This window comes from Equus przewalskii, chromosome 25 (genome assembly GCF_037783145.1).
Source record: "Equus przewalskii isolate Varuska chromosome 25, EquPr2, whole genome shotgun sequence".
Classification (NCBI taxonomy): Eukaryota; Metazoa; Chordata; class Mammalia; order Perissodactyla; family Equidae; genus Equus; species Equus przewalskii.
In genome coordinates, this window is record NC_091855.1 from 2542670 (window position 1) to 2566959 (window position 24290).

At 42.8% G+C, this 24290-nt stretch overlaps 1 protein-coding gene across 29 annotated transcripts in view; it reads left to right on the forward strand.

Moving 5' to 3' along the window:
- SAMD4A (sterile alpha motif domain containing 4A) overlaps positions 1-24290 on the forward strand; it is a 203428-nt gene that overhangs the window by 126420 nt on the left and 52718 nt on the right. For 19 of the 29 annotated variants that reach the window (XR_011533017.1, XR_011533018.1, XR_011533019.1 and 16 more), the window contains one exon: positions 23327-23590. The exons of the other annotated variants lie outside the window; for them this stretch is intronic. Coding sequence is in view for 14 of the 19 variants with exons in the window: in XM_070594220.1 (XP_070450321.1) it covers positions 23327-23590 (264 nt within the window). In the remaining 5 variants the exon portion in view is untranslated. The remainder of the gene's footprint in view (positions 1-23326; positions 23591-24290) is intronic. 29 annotated transcript variants of the gene reach the window in all.

The following is a 24290-nucleotide window of genomic DNA, read 5'->3' on the forward strand; positions in this document are numbered from 1 at the left end:
AGCTTTCTGTCATAAACCTCATAGTGACATTTATCATTACTCTTGCTTTTTTTGTGACATTTTACCAACTCGGTCTTAATACTAACAGATTTTTAATAACATACTGTGATCTTGATTGTGGAGATAGTTATATGAATTTATATATGTGATAAAATGCCACAGAGTTATATGCAAATTCATACCAAAAATACTAGTGTGTGCAAAAACTGCTGAGATCTGAGTGCAGTCATCTCATTAACTGTACCATGTTCAGGTCGGTTTCCCCGTTTTGATGATGCGCTGTAGTCACGTAAAATGCCACCTGGGGGAAAGCGGGGGAATGGCTTCATGAGACTTCTCTGTGTAGTATCTTTGCAATTTCTTGTAAATCTGTAATGATTTCAAAAGTTAAAGTTAAAAAGTAAAAACTCTTGAGGCACCCTATGCCCAGATATGTCTTGGGCTTTGGTCCTTGTTTCTTGGCCTTCCTAGGGGTGGGGCGTCCTTCCGTTCATGGAAAGGACGGCTACTAGGCCCTAGGGAGCCAGCATCTGAAACAGAACCACTTCAGCAGGTGAGGTGAAGAGCGGGGTGACATGGATCTCAGCGAAAGGGGCTCCTTCAGGAAACCCTTTCCAAGGAAACCAAGTCTAAGCTGAAGAAACCCCGCCACATCCACTGGTCCCTAGGCCAGGGCCAGCTCCTTCAGGCCAGAGGGACTTGGCTCAAGAAGTCCTTCCTTTTCCCTCTGCCCTTCACACTGTCTTCTGAGGCCACCAGCTGCTTCAATTTCATTCCAGTCAGCCTGAAAAATACCAGCAAAACAGATGCTGTGGGGATGGAGGGAGACCGCACAGCTCTAGGCAGGCCTGAGGGGAAGAGAAGTCTTTGCGGTGGCCCCTTGGAAACTGAACAGGAAGGACAAGGCCTGGAGACCCTGATTCCGTCTCACAGGCTGCGGGTCATCCCTGTCCTAAGCCTTTGGAGCCACTGGCATCGTTTGGAGTTCCTTTTAAATTTTCATGGAATTATTTTGTCTTTTACCAACAGACTTTCTTTCTTGGTGGAAAATTCCTTCTTTCCCAAAACCTAGCCAACCTGGCATGTAAGCGAAAAATGCTATTTCCTTAACCCTTTGTCTGCTCTTCAAAGAAGTAACTCAAGTTGCTTTGCTTCCTTTGAGGAGCACTTATAACAGCTGGCATGAAATATTTTTAGCCACAGTTTCCTTCCCCTTTGGGGGAAACTTTTTTTAAGCGTAGCCCTGGCCTTCCCGATCCTGCATTGTGAAGATAGTTCAGTGATATCTCAGAGGACCCAATATTGCCACTGCCTAATCCTTCTCCCCTTTTCAAGGGCCCAGAGGTTTTACAGGACTGTGCTTTTCCTCATCTAGCTTTTGTTTTCTAGAGCTCAGGGAAGAACAATCAGAAAATCACTATAGTAAGCAAGAAGTCTGCTCATTTTTTGTGAGTCCAGGATCGCAGTGCTTGGGAAAAGTCACAGACCTCCATGGCCTACATGCACCTGGGGTCATGAGGCTGTGCCATCCATCCCCAACCAGGAGGATGTTTTTAGACTCTAATGACAGTGAGGGTTATTAAACTCTAGTTGAGGTACAGAGAAAGGCAGTTGTGTCCTAATTCTCCACTATACTTCAAAAATAGGATGGTTTCTGGCTGGAATAAACAGCTTAAATTGGATTAGCCTGGAAGAGGGGAGGAAGAAGGGGGAGATGAGGAAGATGGCTTCTGTAAGACTCTCTTTTTTTTTTTCAATTAATTTTTTTTTGAGGAAGATTAGCCCTGAGCTGACTACTGCCAATCCTCCTCTTTTTGCTGAGAAAGACTGGCCCTGAGCTAACATACATGCCCATCTTCCACTACTTTATATGTGGGACGCCTGCCACAGCATGGCTTAATGAGCAGTGCTATGTCCACACCCAGGATCCGAACCAGCAAACCCCAGGCCGCCGAAGTGGGATGTACGAACTTAACCTCTGCGCCACCAGGCTGGCCTGCTATAAGACTCTTTTTGAGCCCTGTAGTCTTATGATTTCCATTATTTCACAAGATTTAGAGTCATACTCTAACAAAGTCTGCTCCACAAACAATTAGACGAGAAAACTTTTAATATTGCATTTACTTATTTTTTTTCTTTTCTCACTTTTAAGATTTCCAGGGACAAACTCAGGTTACACTGAAGAAAGATGTATCATGATTGTAGCTTATATATATCTTTGATATCTTTAATATCAAGCAAATTAAACCATTGAATTTCGTGGTTTCAGGTGAGGGGAAATCTTAGTGGCAATAATTACTGTCAATTTGCAGTGTATTTTCTAAGTTGTAAATATCATTCCTGCCATCCCCTTACCTCTAACCAAGTCCTCAACATTCTCTTAGGCAAAATATAGTATTTGGAAATCTCAGCTATAAGTTAAGTAAGAGAAAGGTATGGAGATGAGGAAATGAAGTAGGCAGGGGGTTCCAAAATCTGGAAAATGCTATCAAAGATTTTTGTGGATTGGAGAAAGGGCTAAAACTCCGAACATATTCTGGGATATTCATTCCTCGCCAAAAGTTTGGACCATTTCCATAGACGAATTCCATGCCTTTATTAGAGAGTGGAGTCAATGAGAGCACAGAGTTTGCTTTAGAGATTTGTTTCACAGCCAACCTTGCTGAGATGATCCTTTTAGGAGAGCCCAGCAAAACCCATATGGAGCTAAAAGATTTATAACAGATTATTTCATACTTTAGTCTTCTTCACTGCAATGCAAAAGGAAATTATAAGGCTTTGAGTGGCGTTTTAGCTCTTCAAGTTTGGGGTGTTAAATGACGAGGCAGTCTTGATCAAGATCAAGAACATAGCTTTGAATTCAGATGATTTGGTTTTAAATTCCAGCTCCACTAATAAGCTGTGTGACTGTGGACAAGTTACTTGACCTCCAAACCTTTCCTCATCTATGGAATGGGAATTCGCTTCAGTGGAAGGCCTCTTCATTGACTTGATCAGGGTGGCTAGTTGATATATTAATCGCAATAGCCGTTTAAAGGAGGGAATTGTTTAAAAAAAAAAAAAAGCATACGACTTTAAACATATTATTTTAACTTAAAGCATAAATGCATACATTCATGTGCCACTTTTTGTACAACATGATGCCCCTTTTTTTGAGGTTAGGGTTCCTGACAGAGCTGCTCTTTGTCTTTTCTGCATAAATCACACCCTTGATGCATTATTGTATGTGATTTCTTTAAAATGGAACAGGAATTTGAAGAGATTTGCAAAAACAATCAGAGCACAGAATCTCTAGATTCTGGTTTTTTTCTTCTCATAATTTAGCTTATAGTTTTCTTGCTCACATTAAATTCAACAGTAGATTTTTAAGCCAAACAATGAATATTTCTATAGCGTTTAACAAAGTTTTTGTGCAGTTGACTTTTTTATAACTCGTATTTTCATTCTTGTAATACTTTTTTAAGTTACATATGTACAATAATAAGTACAACTGGCATAAACAGGTTTGGGAACAAATTCAACAGACTTTTGGTACACCTGCAAGTCAGCAGATGGGTACAGAAAGGCACAAGTAAATTACAGTCCTTAAGGAGTCGATGAGCCTTTGGCATCAGCAAGTAGTCAAAGGACGTGGAGAGTACTGGTCAATCCAGCAGTTGGTTAAGTGAAGGTGAGGGTTGTTGTGAGGATTAAATGAGAAATGTGTATAAAGCGCTTGCTAGTAGGAGACACTTAACAAATGATGGCCCTCATTATTGTTATTTCTGCACTTGTCGTTGGTGCTGATGTAGTGAGAGGTGCTTCTTCCACCAGCCCAGGCTCCACAGTAAACTAGGGTGGAATAGGCTCCTGGGGGAGTCCTAAGACAAAGCTATTCCAACATGCTAAATTGAAATCAAGACACTTTGACTCAGCTCTACAAAAAGCCAGCCTTCCACAAATACCACTATCTCCTTAAGGATTGTTCCAGTGATAAATCTTACTAAATACCTTAAAAGAGACCAGAAAAAAAAGAAGAGTAAAGAGTAAGGTAAAAATTTGTTAAGGTTGCTTCTTTGGGATCCATTGCTAACAGGAATAATTTTTTAAATTAATAATAAGTGTAAGGATGTTATTCACATTTATTAAAATGATCCTTAAGTAACAGAATAGGATTTAATAAAGATAAGTGATGCTATGCACACAGATGCAGGCCAGGGAAGTGCGGCCAGTCCCAAGAATGCAATGTCTGTAAGAAAAATAAGGTGCCATGGTGAAAAGAACAATGGATTAGAGAGTCACTGCCCTTCTAACTCAGTGTGTGATCCTACACTCTCAGGGACTCCTACTTCTTTATGAAGGCATGGGGTTGGATGACCCCCTAATGACCATTCTTAGTGCTTTCATTCTATACTTCCAAGGTAGAAAAATCTCGGACTCCGAGAGCACTGATGATGAGTGTACAGTGCTATTATATGGGAATGAGCAGGAGGAGGAGGGTGAAATGCCAGCTGATGTGCTGGGCTCGTCTTAGAGAAGTGGCACCTGCCAAAGCCAGGAAGAGATCCTCCTGCTATATTCACCATTAACTACACACTCGGAGAATCTGATACAATTTAGGTTCCCCTCATCTTTAAAGGAATGTGAAGACCAGTAACTGCCTCCTGTCACGTGGAACTGGGAAGTCTTGGCAGACAGGGGCTGTGGGGGAATTACTTTTCACTCTGCCTTTTGAAGTTAGTACCATGTTAATGCCATGTATTACCTGTTTAAAATAAAAAATATGTAAAATGAAAAAGATACGAAGATGTTAGTGAAGAGGAGAGAGTAAAAAGGTATCCTAAAAAAAGGGATGGAGTAATTTAGCCTGGAATAATAATGCTAAATAAGGGGTGATTTGAACACTTAGAAACCTTAAAGTTTATTAATAGGAATGGCACTATCATGCGTTCCTTGGTCTGTGCCATACAGAAAGGAAAGAAGATTGGCAAAAATTACAGGTAAATATCTTGGTGATGGTGAAACTCCAGGGCATGTTACAATTACAAATGTTGCTTCTCTGTCCTTTCTGAGCTGAAAGAACAAAAAGAAAATCAGATGATCACCGGCTTTGGTTGCCTGGAGCCTGGATCGCAGGCTGCCTGAAACCACTCTAGTTCTGTGATTGTGGCATCGTCATGATGGGATCCTTTTGGAAGAAAAGTGGACTGTTTGAAGGTTCTTTGTTTTAAGAGACTGATAAACATTTGGCATGTTTCTAGTTTCATTCATGTGCCATCAAGTCAAACATTTCCATAGTTGGAGCAGGGTCATGCAGCTTTCGGGCTCTGTCTCAAAAGCTACTACCCATTTGGGATTTAAAAAACACACACATAACAACTTTAGCTATACCCAAGTCAAAATAAAGTTAGGCGTGTATCCCTCAGTTGCAGTTTCCTGAGAGGTAGTCTCTGAGTGGTGTCAATGGATAGCTACAGCACCCAGCACTCTCTTACAGAGCCTGGAAATTCAGCTTTTCTCAGTGGAAAAGGGATGATGGTTGCAAGGACTAAGAAACTGAGCGTACTCTCCTAATATATCATTGGTATCAAGGGGAAGCATTTGGAAGAGAACATATACTGTAGAGGAGTCTATACAGTGGGTGTATTCTTAAAAAGTTGCCTGAAATGACCTCTTTCTGAATCAGATTACTTTCCTATGGACTAAACTATGATTTGGGATATATATTGTCTTGGTTTCTAATTAATCTTCATTGGCAGGAACTCTTAAAATCAAGTTAAGGTCCTCAGTTCCTGAGATTCTCTATCAAAGTTAATAATCTATAAAGTATTTTAAAATAACAAATATTTAAAGGATTTCATTGGGTGATTTTTTTTCAATGTGTATAACAGTCCTCTTCTCCGATTAGTAAGTTGGAATTCTTCAGGTGACTTTTTTGGGTCGGGTTTGCTGTTTTGAACAAGCCACATTGTGTGGCGTTGGGTGGGCAGCACAGGTGGCGGATCTAATTCCCGCCTTGGGCTGCGGTTCTGACTGCAGAGGGTGCAGTCTGCCCAGAGACCTGCGGCAGCTGGAGGGAGGACTTGCTGAGGAGATGAGTGGATGAGAGGGCTGGGCCGGAACGGTGCCTGGCTCTGCAGCCACGGAGTGCTTGGGAGACTCAAGACTGCAGGATGCTTGGAAAGGCCGAAGAATTTTGGAGTAGTCCTTAGGCCTCAGGGAGATAGGTTGTGAGACAGGGAATTGTTCACGTATGTTCATCATTATTCAAGAAATGATTTTGTGCCTGTGATATTGTTACTCATGTCTGCTAGGTTTAGCAGGATAATTTTAATATCCCAGCTGAATGTTATGTGTAAGTATTATTCTAAAAGTCATAGCTCACTACAAGTACAGTAATGGCATCTTTGGGCAAAAACGACCACATTTGTACATTTGTTTACTTTTGGCAATGTAGCTCCAAATTCATCTGGAATCTCAAATCATCGTGTGCTCCACTTCAAAGTCTGAGACTTTTTGATTCCTGAGGGTGTCTCTACTTTGAGTGTGAGGCTGACAGTGTGATTGAGGCCAGCCTGTCCCTATGTCTAGATCTGAGCTGCACATCCTAAATTCAAGGTAAGCCTTGTTGCATAACTCACTGTTGTTCAGGAGCGAGTCTTGTCCACACTCAGAGAAGGTAGATGTCTTGCAAGCAAATGATGTATTGCTTGAAGGCTTTCTTTTCGATCCATGAGATATGTGAAAAAGAAGTTCAAGTTTTGTATGGTCACAGTTCTTTCCTGAATTTTCTGTTGGTGATCTGCTCTCTTTCTCTAGCTAGAGACAGCTGCGAAGTTTTATTTGCCTCTAGAGTTATTCTCTTGCTCCTCTTCCCCAGCCACTCCATCTGTATGCAGTTCAGAGAGCAGGCTAATTATGGGGTACTGGAGAAGCAGTTGCTCATAGAAAAGCTCTTTAAGCACTCGACTGGGGTAGCTCAATGCTGGGGTCATGCTCAAGACCATCTCCTCATTCACGTCCACGCATCTGGTGTGAGCTGCCTTCCATACTTTTGCAGTTGCAAGAACAAACTTTGTAGAAAAGCCAACACAAGAAATAAATGCTTTTTCTTAAAGGATAGAGCAAGTAAAGGATTTCATGTTTACTTCTTGGATCTTCACACTGGAAAAAGAGCCACAAAGTGGTCAAGAAAAAAGATACATTCCTTTCCTTAACTGAGGCTTTGTAGTTTTGGCTGCCCCAGCCATGGCTTAGCAGCAAGAAGCTCTATACACTGAGAGTCAAATCCTCAAACTGGTGTGACTCCCAGCAAAAGGGCTGCTGAAACTCCTTGACCCAGAAGAGTGCTTTTGCCTGCAGTTCAGTTTTTTCAACTCCACCTCATCACATTGGGTGAATGGTTTACTTCTGGGGATGTTAACCCTATGAGACTACTCTGCCACCCTAAAGGGCAAGCACTGAGAGAAAGGAGCGTTTACCAGTCTGGTTCATTTAAGACTCCCAACTTCAGGAGAGAAGGGTGCAGACAAACTACTTTCCTCTCTGCCCCTCCCTCTTTTACATCAGTCAGCTTACACTCAGCCCCCGGAGTCATCCAGATTGGCAAAGATTTGAACGGATCCTTGGCTGACCTGTTGGAACTCCAAAAGAAGCCTGCTTGATACCTAGATTTATCTTCAACCGAAAGAATCTATAGAATCTCAATGCCAAGTCTATCCAGTTGGAACTTTGATATAATTTCTATCTCAAACGAGTCCATGATGGTCATGAGGATGCTGCTGGGAGTCCTTGTCTCTAAGCTCGTCACAGAACAGAGTTGGGATCTTCCTTTGGTGCTAAAGAAGTTTATTTTTCCTTAAGTCCTATAGTTCAAAGATGAGTCTGACTCTCCAGGATTGCAACTTTCATTCAATTTCCAAATAGAGCAATGGAGGTGGCCTAGTTTCGAGAATTGAAGGGAGAGTTGGGGCAAATGACCTCATGCTTCTCAACATCCCCTCCTTTGTTATACTCTGGCTAATTCGAGTACATGTGCTATGGGCATGGATCTGTCAGGGTCGCTCATTACACTGAATGGCGGAATCAGAGTCCAGAAACATCTCAGGCAATATCACGTTGTGGTTCTGAGCACATGCTTTGGAGTCAGACCGATGGGGTTGAGTCCCAGCCCCTAAGGTCACTAGCTGTGTGACCTGGAGAAATGCCTTCACCGCTCAGCTTTGATTTTCTCATGTTAACAAGGGGCTAACAATTGCCACCCATGAGTCATAGTGAAAGTACTCTCTGGAAGGACTTTCTTTTTCTTGAAAATAGCCTTTTGGGAGCCTTCTATCTTCCTTCTCCAGTCTGCTCCTGTTACCGTCAGTCTAGCCCTCCTACTCTAAAAACGTGTGTCCCTTCAGTTCTAGGGAATTTTCTCGAATTTAAAAAATAATTTCCTCTTGCTCATTTTCTGTCTTCTCTCTTCCAGGAACTCCTTTTAATCACACAGTAGCTCTTCTCTATTGATCCTCTAATTCCTTTAACTTTTCATCTCCTATTTTCAGTCCTTTTGTTCTACTTTCAGTCCTTTTATTCTACTTTATCTTCCAAACCTACTATATAATTTCAATCTCTGCTATCATATTTTCAAATTGCTAGATTTCTTTCTTGTTCTTTGAATGTTCCTTTTTGTATTGCATTCTGTTCTTGTTTCATGTGTGCAAAATCTTTTCTAATATCTCTGAAGACATTATAGTTGATTTCTGGAGTCATTTTTTGCTCCCAACATTTGCTTCCTTGGAGTTTCTTTTGGATCCTGTCTCTCAAGCAAGAGTCCTTTCATTTAAGAGGAAGGTGCTCGGACATGGAACGGCTCATCAAGCCATGTTGAGGCAGCATCCCACGTGTCACAACTAGAAGGACCCACAACTAAAATATACAACTATGTACTGGGGGGATTTGGGGAGAAAAGGCAAAATAAAAAAAGGAAGATTGGCAACAGTTGTTAGCTCAGGTGCCAATCTTTAGGAAAATAAATAGGGAATGTGGCACCATCATTAAAATTCCTTCAGGACCAACTCAATTGGGCACCTAAACAACAGCAACATCTACTTTTCAATAAAACGCTGGTCTTGCTCTCTACCAGTTCTCTTGAGGGCTTGACTCAGGAATGAAAAACTCTGTCCCCACCCCACTGGGGACCTGGTGAGTCAGTGTTCATTTCAGGGAACCGTTCTTGAAGCACAGCTCCTCGTTTAGGTAAACGTCATGGTTTTCTTACATCTTTGAAGAAAAAAAAATAGGTTATTTCTCTTAAGTCTGTGACTCCTCCAGCGTTTAATTTAAAGTGAAATGATCCTGGTTTGGGTTTTTTATACAGATGCTTGCCTGACTGCCCTCAGAACACCCACACAAGACCAAAACCATAAGCTTTGTGAGCCATTTGGGGAAAACACAAATGGAAAAGAGATGCTTTCCATGTGGTTGAGCAGGTGATTTCTAATTCAGTTATGGGGAATCTTCATGCTACTCAGAGCCATGGATTTTTAAATGATTTCATGGAATAGCCAACTTGCATCCAAGGAAACAATATGCACATATTCTATAGAAGCAAGAGAGAAGAGCTTTTTTGACTTTCATGTATTTCCCCTTATACTATCATTCTAAAATGGAGGGCCAGGATTCAAGAGGCATCTTGGTCCTGGTGCACTACCACTTCCTCAGAAACTTTCATTAGTCTTTGAGATACTGTGGCAAATTAATTGAAAGTGAAATCACCTAAAGATATTTTTACTTCCTTTAGCAATTCTTCACCTTCATGCAAAGTGTAACACTGCCTTATGGCTCCTAACTGCTGTGTGCTTCTAAGTGATGGAAGGGGGGGGCTTAATAAGTGACAGAAGATGCTGTTTGCATCTGTGCAGCTCTGTCTTTTATTATACTCTTTTTGGCATCTGTATCCCTAGTGACTAGCACATTGTCCTATGCATAGAGATACTCACTAAGTGTTTGTTGAATGAGCGAATGAATAAGGAAGTTAGCTTAAACTCTTTTTCCAGGAAAGTTACAATTCGTATTTTTTCATTTCAGAAGCATCTCCCCATAAACACATGGACAAAGAGATCTATTTAGTGATTACCAGGGGTAAGGGGTTGGGGGCTGGGCACAAAGGGCGAAGGGGCACACCTGTAAGATGACTGACAAATAGTAATGTACAACTGTAATTTTATAATGTTTTAAACTATCATAACCTCAATAAAAAAAAAGAAAGCATCTTCCCATACATCATCTTAGTGGAACTTCATCATCATCCTTCTAGTGCCCAACATATGTCCAGCAGAGGGCAGATGCTCAGAAAATATTGGATGGATGGATGGATGGATGGATGGATGGATGGATGGAAGATGGATAAATGGATGGATAAATGGATGGATGGATGATGAAGGCAGCATGTGATCCCACAGCAACCTTGGGAGGTAGGTAGAAGAGGTATTATCATTGTATCTGTCTTCCAGTTGAGACCCTGAGACCTTGAGGAGCCAATGGCCTGGCTCAGGGTTTAGGATATTGAGTGCTCAGTGTCAGCGCCAAGAGTCTGAGCCGGCAGTTCTTTCTGCCATGAGAAGCAGTGTGGTGTTGTGCTGAAGAATGCAGGCTTGCAAGTTAGAGAACCTTGGACCTTGAACCTGGCTCTTGCCCCTTCCTAGCTGTTCGATTTTTGACAAGTCCCTCACCCTCTGCACTAAGCTTCCCATCTGTGAAATGTAGGGGGTGGGCTGGGGGGATGGGGGTGGGAGGAGTAATGATAGACCCTACCTCATAAGGCATTAAATGAGGAAGGATTATATGGAACAATGCATATACATGTTTGGCCGAGTACCTGATGCTCACTCTGCTTTGGCAAATGGTAGGTGGTGGTGTTGTGCTTAGCCCCATGTGGCCTTCTCTTCAGAGGATGAAGGACAAGGAAAGGTTGTTTTTGAGGATGAATTTTTGGGGTTGCCTTTGGGGAGATGACAGTACAGTATCCCTAGCTCAAGGCACTTAGAGAGACAGAGCACTCGTTTAGTCAGTCACTCTTTCATGAGAGCCTAAAATGTGCAGGAGAAATGAGAGCCTTGGGACTAGCCAGGAAGGGGGAGGAATGATATCATTTAGCACCTTCCCTCCTCCAGAATCTAGCCTGTGGTGAGCAGCTGATAGCTCCTTTGCCCTGACACCTTGGCTGGTTGTTCTATTGGTAATATAAGGCAGACTTTTTAAAAATATGGAGAAATAAATAATGTGAGGAGAATATCTTGTCCAAATGAGAACAGCACTGCATAAGTATGCTAATAACATCATAGAAGTTTGGCTCACGGAGGACCTGAGAGATCATGGCTTTTTCAACATTGTCCCCTCAGCTTTTAGATTCTGGCACCTGGTGGGCACTCAACAAATGTCTGCTGAATGAATGAATGAATTCATTTAGTCCAACCCCCTTGTTTTGCGTATGAAGAACCCAATGTCACCCAGCCACTTAATGGGTTCTTAGCTTGAATTTCTAAATATAATGGAGGTACTTAGAATCTTCAATAAGGACTTCAGGCAATTCGTGTTGCTTACCAATGTCGGGACAAAGAGAAGTTCTCATGAGGAGTTCTGGGCGCCAAAATTTAATGGAAAAGAAGATGAGTCACAGGCCCTGACCCTCCAGAAAATAGAAATGAAATGTGAACACTTAAAATGTGTGGGAGGAAGGGAAAGACCAAGTTGAGTCTGAATCAAAGGAAGAAGATTCTGATTGGGGCAGAGAAAAGTTCATCCATATAGATAAGGATTCTGCAAGGGCAAGGAAGACACAGACTGGTGGGAAATTCATCTCTTGTAAGTCTGGGAAACATTTTCAAGTAATCGGAGACACTTTTCCTACCACAGTTAATATACTGAAAATGCTCCATGAATGTCATTCGATTGGCTGGTACTTTGAGTTGATTTTTCCATTAACAGTGTTGGTTTATATTGGATAAGTCTGACTCTGACAACTAATATTTCTATAGCACTTTACAGTTTGCAGAACATTTTCATGTGCATTAAATGATTTGATTTTTTCCAACAATCCCATGATGTAGCCTTTGATATCTATTAATGGGGAAACCCGAGGCACAGAAAGGCCATATGACTTCCAACCCAAATCCCGCATTCCTCTCACTTCAGCAGGCTGCTTTTGTTGTGGTTGATGCCTACCCCAACATCAAGAGAACAAGTTTCCGGCAAGTCAGACCTCGGTGTGCAGCCAGTGCATCTTATCCTTGAATGTGCACACAGATCTCTTGGGATCTTAAAGTGCAGCTCCTGGCTCAGCAGGTCTTGGGTGAGGCCTGATGGTCCAGCCTTTCCAACAAGCCCCCAGGTGATACCAGTGCTGCTGTGCGTGCATTTAGGGCACAAGTGTTTGCTGTTGGTGAATCAGTTATGCTCTCGCAGCTGAATTTCCAGACTGAGAGAAAATAAGCTCAGAGCTTTCTCAGCTGATTCATATTCAGAGAGGGCCTGAGGCTGACCCATGACCTCCTCTCTTCCTGCTTAATAAGAGCAGAATGACCGCAGCAAAGGGCAGGCGCTCTTGCCCAGGAGACAAAACATTTGTCTGGGGAGAAATTTCTGCCCAGGTGTCATTTGGGTCAGAATTCTGGTACCAAAATATCATTTATTTTACCTTGAGGGCACGGCAAGAGTGATAAAATCCTGGGCTGAAGAGCCTGAGCAGGATTCTGCATGTGAACCCAAAGCAAACAAAATATTGGTGGGAGAAGCAATGATTTGTATTTTGTCTTTTAAAAGCCTCTTGATAAGTAAACAAGATGCCCATTGTTTGGGACATCTGATTAAAACCAGGCAGAAGCAGCAGCCTGGGGAGGTTTGTGATGTCCAGGATGTGGGACAGAGTTTGGGTGGAACACTGAGGCAAGAAGACAGCTGAAGACAGTGGTTCTCAGCCCTGGCTGGCTATTAATCCACCCAGGCGCATCTCAAAGGACAGATGCTCTGACCCCACCAGGGATTTGTAATCACAGACAGTCCCTAACTTGCAGTGGTTCCACTTAGGATTTTTACACTTTACAATGGTGTTAAAGCAATATGCATTCAGTAGAAACCATACTTCGAGAAGTTTGAATTGTGGTCTTTTCCTGGGCTAGCGATGCGTGGTCAGATCCTCTTCCTTGATGCCGGACAGCGGCAGTGAGCGCTGCTCCCAGTCAGCCCTGCAATCACGAGGGTGAACCACCAGTACACTTAACAACCATTGTGTACCTAGACAACCATTCTGTTGTTCACTGTCAGTATGGTATTCAATAAAGTACATGAGATATTCAACACTTTATTATAAAATAGGCTTTGTGTTAGATGATTTTGCCCAACTGTAGGCTAGTGTAAGTGTTCTGAGCATGGTAGGCGAGGCTAAGCTAGGATGTTCAGTAGGTTAGGTGTATTAAATGCATTTTCAACTTAATCATACGTTCAACTTATGATGGGTCCATTGGGACATAACCCCTTCCTAAGTGGAGGAAGATATCTGTTCTTGGTCTGGGATGGGACCTGGGCATCAGGATTCTTTTTTAAGGCTCCAGGGGGGTTGAATATGCAGCCAAGGTTGAAAACCACTAGCCTAAGACAAAAATGTGGCCAATGTGACCAAAATGTCACAGAATGGGAGGTGAAATGAAGATTTTTGTATCAATATATATGTATGGTCGATGCTCGTTATTTGTAGTACTTAATGTTCTATAAAGTCACTGTGAACACTGAATTAGCAAATACTGACCCGTTGCTCCTAGGGCAAGTACAGGGTTAGGTTCCTGCCAGCCTCACAATATTTTCATCTACTGATCAACACATGACTTTGTATTGTTGATGCATTAACACTGAACTCCAGGCCACAGCACTATAACTCACACTTGAACAATGCTTGTCTAATAACATCTATTTTTCTCCATAAGGCACATCACAGCCTTTCTGCACTTAGGAACGCTAACCAGCACCTCAGCACTTGGGGGCCATTTTTAACAGCAAAATCACCAGTGAAAAACACCAAAGTTAGAAAAACGTGGCACTAACCAGACCTCAAAAAGGACTCCTGTTTACAGCATGAGAGCTGACACAGGAAGGCAGAGCAATGCCTGTTCGACCTCAGCTAAGAACAGGTACATCAGGGACTCAAATTTTTTGCCACTCTGAATATATTTATGAATAACCATGATTTTGGGCTTACAAATAAATTCTTAGCAAGTAGGTGAATTCGAAATGCAGAATCTGTGAATAATGAGATCAACGATAGAGAAGACCTAACAGAGGAAAGTAAACACACTCTACAGTTTGTATGACCGGTGAAGGGGACCCAGAAGTAGACAAGTTGCAGAGGGAGCCGATCTGTGGATCTGAGCTGGCGTCTGGGCTCAACCCAGCCCTTCTGACCACCCTATGGCCTGCTCTCTTTGCTGCCGGGATCCAAAGTCTCCAGACAGCTATGAATGCTGTTCGGTTCTTGTCCTTAAACTAGAACAGTCCTGGGGGCTGAATTATGCCAGGAACCTCAAGCTTGCAGTGTCTCTGGAAGTCTTTTATTGCAGGACTGATTTATAATACCCACGTAGATGAGTTGAAAGCAATTACGTAAACACTGTTTCTCTGGGGTAAAGAAGAACGGTATGGTTTAAATGAAAAATGCAGTGCCAAGTCAAAAATTCAAACCATTATGTGTAATTACAGACCGCTGTAAATCAACTTTACAAACACAGTACCAATCTCACCATGTTCCAGCACCCACAGGGTCAGGTTGTGACAGCCTAGAATTCGAGAAGAGGCAGAAGGTGAAGCGAAAATGGAAATTGGGACGTGTAGCCCCTCTTGAATCACATGGTGATTCAATCAAAGATAATTAAGAAGCCAGGAGAGCCTAAACCCTCCAATTTCTCCTAATTAACCAAAAAATCATCTAATTAGCAGTATAAGCTCAATTTGTGGGTTTTTTGAATGGTCATTTGTGTGTATTGTTACATTGGACGTTTGGATTGAATGCTTTAATGAAAGCCAGAACCAATCCCCTAATCAGTACCTTGCCCTGCCAGTCACAATGCGGAGAGTCTCCAGGGCTCATTTTTTTAATCAAGGAGCTAAGTTAAGATTTAGTCAGGACTACATAATACGTTTCTAATTACTTATAACACTTCCAACACTAGAAAGAAAAGAAAAACGGTTGTTTGATCAAGGCGAAGTTGAGAGTTTCACACTCAGAGGAGCCCTGGCACCGGTCGTGCCTTTGGCTGGTGCTGAGTTGAGACCCTGATGGCAGTAGGATTTAAGCATCTCCTAATGATGCCCGTCCTTGCCTAATCAGGGCTGTTGCATTTAAGAGCCACCTTGCCCTCTTATCCAGGAGGCTTTGAGCTCCAGCTGCAGTGAAGACTTTGCCTGTAGTTCAGCTCGACACATGAGCTGGTAGACAAGGTTGTAAAATATCCTTGTTAGCCCCTTTCAAGGGATTGACCCACTTCTCCTCTGGAAAGTGTTGCTAGTGGTGTCAAGGTATAAAAAGATACGCTGATGATTCGTCCAGCAACTCTGGCGATGGTTTGAGGACTGATGCTCGGAGGGGGGCTTGGTTGCTTGATCCTGAAACCCTGGCTATTTGAGTTCCAGACTTGGATTGCTTTGCTGGTCCCCACACTCAGTTAGCAGCAGGGAGTTGTAAAACACAGGCCAACATCGTCTTGTGTAAGCCCTAGGAAGCACTTGCTGAACTGGCGTGCGAGCTGGGGGAACAGCAGTTACAATTGCAGTTATCTTTTAAGAAAGGGGTGGGAGGGAAGTTTTGTCCTCAAACGTTTATCTTTTTGAGTTTCTCCACTGTCTCTCTTCCTTAAACACAATGACTGAGCATTTTTATGGATACGTTGGAAAAGGAAAAAGGAAATATCTGCCTAAATCCAGTCCTGGCCACTTGCTTGACTCAATTATTTCCTTTGCGTCATAAACAAAATAATTCAAATTCTGCAGTTCTGTCTACACTCATTTCTAGACCTCTCTTCACTCTCGATGTGGGTACAAATTCCAAGGACAAACCTAAGGTTAGGTACACATAGATGTAACTATAGATATGAAAAGAAAAATAGTGCAGGAAAGTAGAAGTTAACCCAGTATACTTTAGAACATTAGACATGACTGGGTTCTTCCCGCAGTCCCTTGAATTGGCTTAGATGGCTGTGTCAGTGGTGTCGAATGACTTCCATGGCAGACTTCACGGTTTGGATAGAATGCAGGGAGGGGACTGGGACAGTTTCCTTTTAGGTCTGCTTGATTTGAAGTTAAACTTGTGAGTAAGAGTCTACTGATTTCTATAAAATGTGTATATTGGCTTCTTGTCTAACTTATAAATAATGACAATGTAAAGTCAAACATCAGTTATCTAAAATAGATTTTCTACTGGATAACACCCAGTTTTGCCATTATAGAAACTGACAAAAGAGGACATATGAAATGTACCAAAGATTAAAATAATGTGCAGCAATAAAAGTCTGCCAGAAACATTCTAATTGACTTCTTAAAGCTCAAATGCTTAAGTGATAATGTGAAGGCAGAAGTATACATCTTCACTCTGCCCAAAGACTGAGCTGCCTGGAAAGTAATAAGACCTGACACCAGTGATGAGGACTCTCGTTATTGGAAAAGCCTCTCCAGGCGCTTCCCCTGCATCCGAATGCCTTCACTTCAATACTGTATGAAAATGAGATTTATTGGGGAGAAGGAGATTTAGCTGTGTCTATTTGTCAACCTTGTTGTGATGTTCTTTGCAGCGTTCTCTTCTTCTAGAGTCTTCATTTGTTTTGTTTTGCTGCATAGGCAAGCGTACACTTTCTCTTCCCAGAGAGCATGTGGCTTCCTCCTTGGGCTTGTCGAGAACACCCTGTCCACCAACCACATCTCTGCTTCGTAGCCTGTTCTCTTTTCTTCCCCTAGAATGAGGTGGAGTCTGGAGCTGTTTGGGGGAATCGTCTTCTGGTGTCCGGATGTTGTGAGCGCTGGTTTTCCAAACCTTTGGACAAGAAGCAGAAAGCACGCATGCAGAGTTGAGACATATAACCTCCCAGATTTGCTTTTAATTTGTTCCCTGAAGCAATGATGGCAGAGCATGTTAATTTTAACCTTAGTAATTGATACTCCCCCATCCCTCCTTACACAAATATGTACTTGGACATAAATGTGACTGGTGTTATTTTGTCTTTTTTTGCATGATGTCACTGATCAAATACTCTGGTTTTGTTTTTGTTGTTTTTTTTTAAATGTATTCTTGCAGTACTATTAATCTTTTCTTCCCCAAAGATTCCCACCACAGGGCCTCAGATTACTGGTGTGGCACCACAAAACCAAGTAAAGAAGAGGAATACGAGGTCTAATGTTATTTCACCACTGAGCTTTGCTATTTAGTTGACCTTTTTTTTTTAACCAAATGCCTGAATTATTCATACAAGTCGTGTTAGCAGAACTCTACTCTTTGAAAATGGAAAGCCTTTAGTAGCAGCTCCTTAGATGCTCTGAAATCAGTGCTCTCAGAAGAAATCCTGGGGATGGCACCTGAACACGCCTGATGAGCAGGCCCAGACCTGAGCGGGTAGACTGGAGCACTCACTCTCCAGTAGCTCTAAACAACAACCTTGTTGTAGCTGGCAGTGGGCTGAGCTTTTTGTCCTTCAAACTTGACAAGTATCAAACCATCTCCTGCAGCTAAACTTAAGAATTGTATGTTGTGAGCCCTCAAATTGGTGTATTTAACAAAGGTTCTCCTGATACTTCTGAATTTCTTTTGGGAGTAGGTCTAGAAAATATTGTTAAAGTACACCATGAGCAACGTCTCTGTAGAATAAGCCCTTTTTCCTAGTATGTTGACACACGCAGCATGTATCACCGGAGTAGGGAATGACCAAGACCTTGTAATTCAGGAAAGAAATTCTAAGGTAATATTTTTAAATAATATACAAACACTTAGTCTCCTTCTACTTTTTAAAATCTCTAAATTAGAGTGAGTTACTTTTGAAAAGTTTAGTTGTGCTAGCAATTGGATTGAGTTTTATCATATGAGCATCTAGAATTTGAAAAATTAATGAAGCACAAGTCTTCTGTGAAAGGGACAGCTTCTTGAATTAGAAATGGAGAGACTGACTTAGGAAGAAGAAAGATTAAAATTGCAAATCATGTCCATGTGGCTGAACTCTTAAGGGCCTGATGAGGGTGCAGCGCCCAACCTTGGTCTGAGAAGATAGGTTGTTTGGTTTGAGGAAAGAGGATGACATTAGGAGTATGGAAATACTTAATTCAAAAGGAAGTCAGCTTCAGCAGTCTAGATTCTAGACTCTGGACAAAATATTAGCCTGGAAGTAGGTGGAAACGCACAGGGGTAGCACTGAGAAGCCGCGGTTGGTTGACTCTGAGGAGGATGTCACTGTGAAAGGCATACTGCAGACTTTAAGCATGTGAGCTCCTAACGCACCTACATTGCCCATGGAAGCCGCACTCAACAAAGACAGCAGAGAGCAGCAACCATCTCTATCATTTATTGAGTTCAGGCCTCAGTTTTTAACAAATAAAAAAATTGGGATCCCGATAAAACAATAATTGTGCTTTGAATCTGCTGATGGAAAAAAAATGACAAAAAGAGCTATGAATTCAGCAACATTTAAATTAGTTTTTATTTTATTAATTTTAATACTCTCTACATACATATAAAAATCATTTATAATGCAGTATTTCATCTACTAACAGGGCTTGGTGCACATAGGAGTTCTCAGATCCTTCTACTACCCAGAGGCCTACGGCTCATAACTTAGGGATTATTGAATTATATTGCCTTTCACGGGCTTCCAGCTCTGAAACGTTATGAATCTATGCTCATAACAATAATTTTTAAAGTATAAGTTGCATCAATGTATAAATTTAGGACCAGAGAAGTATGGAATGCATTTAGAAAGATCTCCTTTAAAGTTTGTTAGGATGAAGTTTTGGTGTAAGAGTCGATCTTCAGCTGTCTGGACTGTTTGCTTATATAATGGGATCATTTCTCTCCTGCACAGTGAGCCAAGGAGACAATGGCCCCAGTATCCCAAACCTTGCTCTTTCCACAAATCCTGCTATTTGTCATATTAGAAGGCAGAAAAAGTAGTTATACCTAATTTTCTTAAAAGAGTCTAACTATCCTGAAAAGTCTTATCCTGAATCTTATTTTAATAACTAAAAATTGAGACGAAGTCAAGGTTGGCCAAAGGAAGGGGGAAAGAAATCTGATTTCCAGGCTTTCAAGAAAATACTTGAGAACAGAACCCAGAGACAGGTATCGTATTTTCCCCTAAAAAGGCATTGAAAGGAGTCTTATTAAAGATGCTTGGGGGTGAAAAAGAAATTATAAGGTTAGATGAGGTCAGAGAAGCTAGCTGGCCCTGAAGGTGTGACAAGAGTTTATTGCCAGATTGCAGGACCCTGTGTGCTCCCATTGCACTGCTCCCCTGCTGTAGCAAGATGATTTTTAGCTGCTTTTTCCCTATTTCAACTGGACTTACTCAATATTTATTATTTATTTTTGGTTCACTTGAATTTATAAATGTTCCAATAATTACAATATTGTGTTGACATAGTACACATACATATGTGCGTACATACGTACGTGTACACACCTGAAATTTTCTGTAGGGATTTTTAAAAAATATAAGCAATATTGAATCTATACTGTACACAATATTAAGTTTTAGCTTCAGTTTTTCAAGAGCAAAAGAGGCACAATTTTGCTCCCTGGGAACTTTTCGTATGATTTTCGATATAATGAACTCCCCTGAAACCTGCTGTCTCTCCACTCTCATTGTTTTAAAGTCACATCTGCATGTAAGTTTAGGCCCTTGATTCTGCTGGCACTAGCCCAATCCTAATCTGTCTTGAGATTGTTTTCAAGGTGCACATGATTCTGCAGCATTTGAACATGATTCGGGGGCAGCTTAAGTCTGCGTGGAGCATTCGCGCCGTCTGCTGTACAGCAATCAGCACGCGGGAACATGCGGGAGGCCTGCCTCTAACCGCTGTCACTCACGGGCAGCTGACACGGTGTGAAAGCTTCTCGGGAGTCTGTCTCCACCGCTCACCCTCCTGCCTCGTAGGAGAAAGAATTTTATTCATTTAGTTAGTTATTTCGGCCTGAATATCCAGTCTCCCTCTATTTATCATCACTTCAGATGAGTTCTTTTGGTTAAAAAAATAAAATGGAGCAGTGGGACAGCTATTGATCCCCTGCCTCTGGCCACCTCACTAATTCCACAGCTGTGTGGCCCATTCCCTGCCCTCTCTCTGCCCATGGCATTTATGATTTCCTCTGCCACTTTATGCTAAAGTACCCCAGCACACAAAGTAACACCAAAATGGGCTTTGTAGTCACTGTCACCTCTACCTGAAGATTTGTCCTCGCCTTGAAGGGCCCTGTTCGCAGGTCACCTATCACCTGCTTCAGTCTCCTTCCCACAGGCCGCCGAGCTGTCTGTCCTCCAGCTTCAGTCTCGTTGGAGGAACGAGAGTTGCCCAGCATGGCCTTGCTTTGGTTTAGGTGTGGCGTTCAGCCTAGCTCTCAACCCACAGCCTCTGCAGATCAGAAGCTTACTGGGAGGCATTCTGCTTGGTTGCCATGGCAGTGGACTCCTAAGGAGACATTTCTGAGTTTGCTGCCAGCTGTGGGAGTCTTTGTGATACAGACAGGCTGGGGCATTTGGTGGAAAGTCATTGGGAAAAGGCCCTGGCACCTCAAGTATAATTGATTTATTAGAGTCAAAGGCCAAGGTCATGCCATACCACCTGTGACTTCAGTCAACCTCAGGAATATATGAAGAAATGGTGTAGGTTTCTATGAATAAATCCCTGTAAGTCCCATTAAGTTAGGGAAATATTTAGTTCCATTCTCAATAATTAGTGGATTCCTTGCATAGGAACAGCCTCCCCAGGGATGCCCATCAGTGGAGAGAGAGCATGGATTTTAAGAACACTTTATGTGGAAAGAAGCAAATTGTCTGCATCCAGTAATGGAATTCAGCTGCTCTATATGTGTGGTATTGTGCTCAGCATCCGAAGACAGGCATGCTCTTAGTGGGCTGACCGCCCGTTGGTTAGGGATTCATTTACCAGCTCTAACCAGGCTAAGTGCTGAGGCTTCCACCCACTCTGAGCTGTGTGTCTCTCTTTGGCAAGGCCTGTTGTTATGGTTTCGGGCCCACTCTCATCCTGACCTTGCAAGGAGCCCCCATTTCCACTTGGGGCACACCTGGCTGGCCCCGCACATGGCATCCACCAGATATTCTGAAATGGTTGCAGAGAGACCAGAAAGCAAAGACGTCTAAGCTGGAATGCCCCGATGCTCGGGGCTCTCAGCCCTAAACACATCTGCCCGATTTTACATAAATACTTAGACAGTCATGAAATGCATTTTCTGGGTGTCTGGCTTTTCTTCCTGTTGGCTTTTCTCTTCATTTTTCCTGCTGCTTCCTTTTTATTTTTCTGCTTTTTAAAAAAATTTTTCTCTTGCTAATTCTGATCCAACAAGGTAACAATGCATTTTCCAGGGAGCCTTTTATAATAGTTTCTTCCCTAGTCTATTTAGTGGAAATGCAAGCTGTTTCAGCCTGTTAGGGTCAATTTTTTTTTTAAACAATGTCCCTTGCATATTTTTAAGTTAGATGATAATTCCTTGCCTTTGATAGAAGCTACCCAAATTAGACATTTCTCAGGTTACAAATAACTAAACTTGGCAGCTTACTTTTTTCCTCCCTTTTTTATTAATAAAGAAGTTTCTGGCCCTTCTGATTGTGCCCCTTTCACATGCAAGGCTGCTCTTCTGGCCACATGAAGCCAAATGGAAACATTGACCAGAGGTGTGTGAGCCCCATTGCTCTCAGGCCTGGTTGATGCCGGCTGACCGGAGCAGCCTACCCACACCACTACTACCCCCAAACACACTTTCTGGAAACACCCAGCGTTTGGGCCCTGGTCTTTATCTTTTTAAGTGGGGGCAAGGTAATCTGCTGCCCTGATCCTTATGTGGGTGCTGCCCCACCAGAAATGCAGTTTAACAAAAAGCAGACCTTACGTTGGGATGTCAGATCTGTTTGCTGGAAACCGCAGGAAGATCAGCGCAGCAAGGAAGCGCTTGCCAGGACTTGGGAGAGAAATACCTTATTGGAAAGGATAGAGCCTGAGGTGGAACTTAATGGCTTCCCTGAAAAATGTTTTAAAATGCATGTGTCTCAATTCCATGTTAGTACTGCAGCAATCAAAATAAACTGGACCTGTCAGGAGCCAGTGCTGAGAGAATGTTATGAATAGACTTATTTTGTAAAGTTGTCACTTCAAACGCCCAGAAAAACCAACCAAGGGTAACGTCTGCTCCCTCGGCGTTGATTTTGGTTAAATCCCTCCCTTGAATGACCTCAGTTTAATTTGGCTAGTTATGTGAGTTTTGTTTCTTCTTCCTAGTTTTCTGGAAAAGAAATTAAAAGTGAGGGCTCCACAGATGTGGCCCGCTGTGCCACACTGTGTGGAGGGGCTGGACGTGCTGGTAGAACCATCATCGCCTGCTCACTGAGCACACCCCCTGGCTTCTGAGTGGAAGCCTTGTTACCTGGGAGTGTTTTCAGTATAAAGCTTGGCACTAACCTGTGAAGCCAAGGGAAAGAATTGGCCCTTTCACACACAGCTGCCGGTGTCCCGCTGCGGGAGGTCCACGTTAGCACCGGGACCCTCTCTGAGCCTGCACCCCCTTCAGAGGCGATAGCGCCTCTGATTCCCAGTTGGAAGAACTAGTCCACCTTCTTGGAGTTCAGCCAAGCAAAGATCCCAAATGTGACCAGCCTGCCTGCCCTTCAAGAATTCTTCCCTAACAACGTGGGTAATGCCGGTTTTTGTGTGTTTAAAGAAACTGTCCAGCACACGTTCTTTTCACTCTTGGTAGACGGCCACTGTGCTAGGCTGTCAAGCCTCACCTGATTTATGGGCCTACTGCTGCAAATCCTGATTTCTAGAGTTAGAGCTAAAAGCAGCTCCTGACCCACAAAGGCTAAGGCCTGATGCGTGGGCACTGTGGGTGTAGCCTCCTTGGAGGAACCCAACCAAGAGGTACAGACAGCATCCTTTTTAACCACTTGGAAGGGAAGGACCATGCCAGGCCTGTATCAATGTGCTGTGACCACTGATGGAGTTGTAAGACAGTTAGGGACATCTCTCAGGGTTAAAAGGTATTGTGGGTTCTTCCGTGGCCCAGACTAAAGGGGGGGGAATAACCTATTTCATTTTATTTTTTTTTTTCCAGTTCTCTCAGGCCAGGCACACCACAGCCCTTTGAAACGATCTGTTTCCCTTACCCCACCCATGAATGTGCCAAACCAGCCTCTAGGACATGGATGGATGTCTCATGAGGACTTACGAGCTAGAGGACCCCAGTGCCTCCCATCCGATCATGCCCCCCTGTCTCCACAAAGCAGTGTAGCCTCTTCAGGAAGTGGTGGGAGTGAACACTTAGAAGATCAGACCACTGCTCGTAACACATTCCAAGAAGAAGGTAGTGGTATGAAAGGTGAGTGCTTAAATGAGAAACCACTGGGAACAGAGTCTGTCCCTTATTTGGAGTCAGAAGGGTAAAAAGAGAGGTAGTCAGCAAGAGAGAAGGGCCCACCCCCCAGCCCCGCCCCCAGGCTCGTGCGCTTGACCCATCCCAGCAGAGCTCCAGGGTTGACTGCGATGGAAAGGGCTCCGAGTCCCCTTCCAGGGCTTCTTGCCAGAATCTGGGAACCAGGAACCAGAGCAAGAGAGGTCAAGACCCTCTTTTTTTTTTAATGCAGTGACTTGCACACAATTAAATGGGTGACAGTTGAGGGTGATAGGATCTACTGTTTGCACATAGCTTCCTCAGTCTGCCCTGTTGGTAAAGACACTGAGCTGCTCCAGTCTTCTACCTTGTTGCCGTGGCCAGAGGACAGTCAATAACTTAGCAAACAAACCACAGAATCTTCTCTTAAATCTCTTCTAGTGCAGAATTGTGGAAGTGCTTCCTTTCTCTCTCCCTTTTCCTTTGATATCCAAAGAAACCTTTAAACCCTTTCCTCTGCATCTGTTTAAGGGACATGAAAATACCACCGAGAAGCTCTGACAGTGTTTTAAGCCTGATAATAAATTTGCATACAAGTGATAGAGGCCTTTTGTGCAGCATAAATAAATGTCCCTCCATTGCCCTGTAAATCTACCCTCTTCTAAAGATACTCTTCAGGAGATAGAGA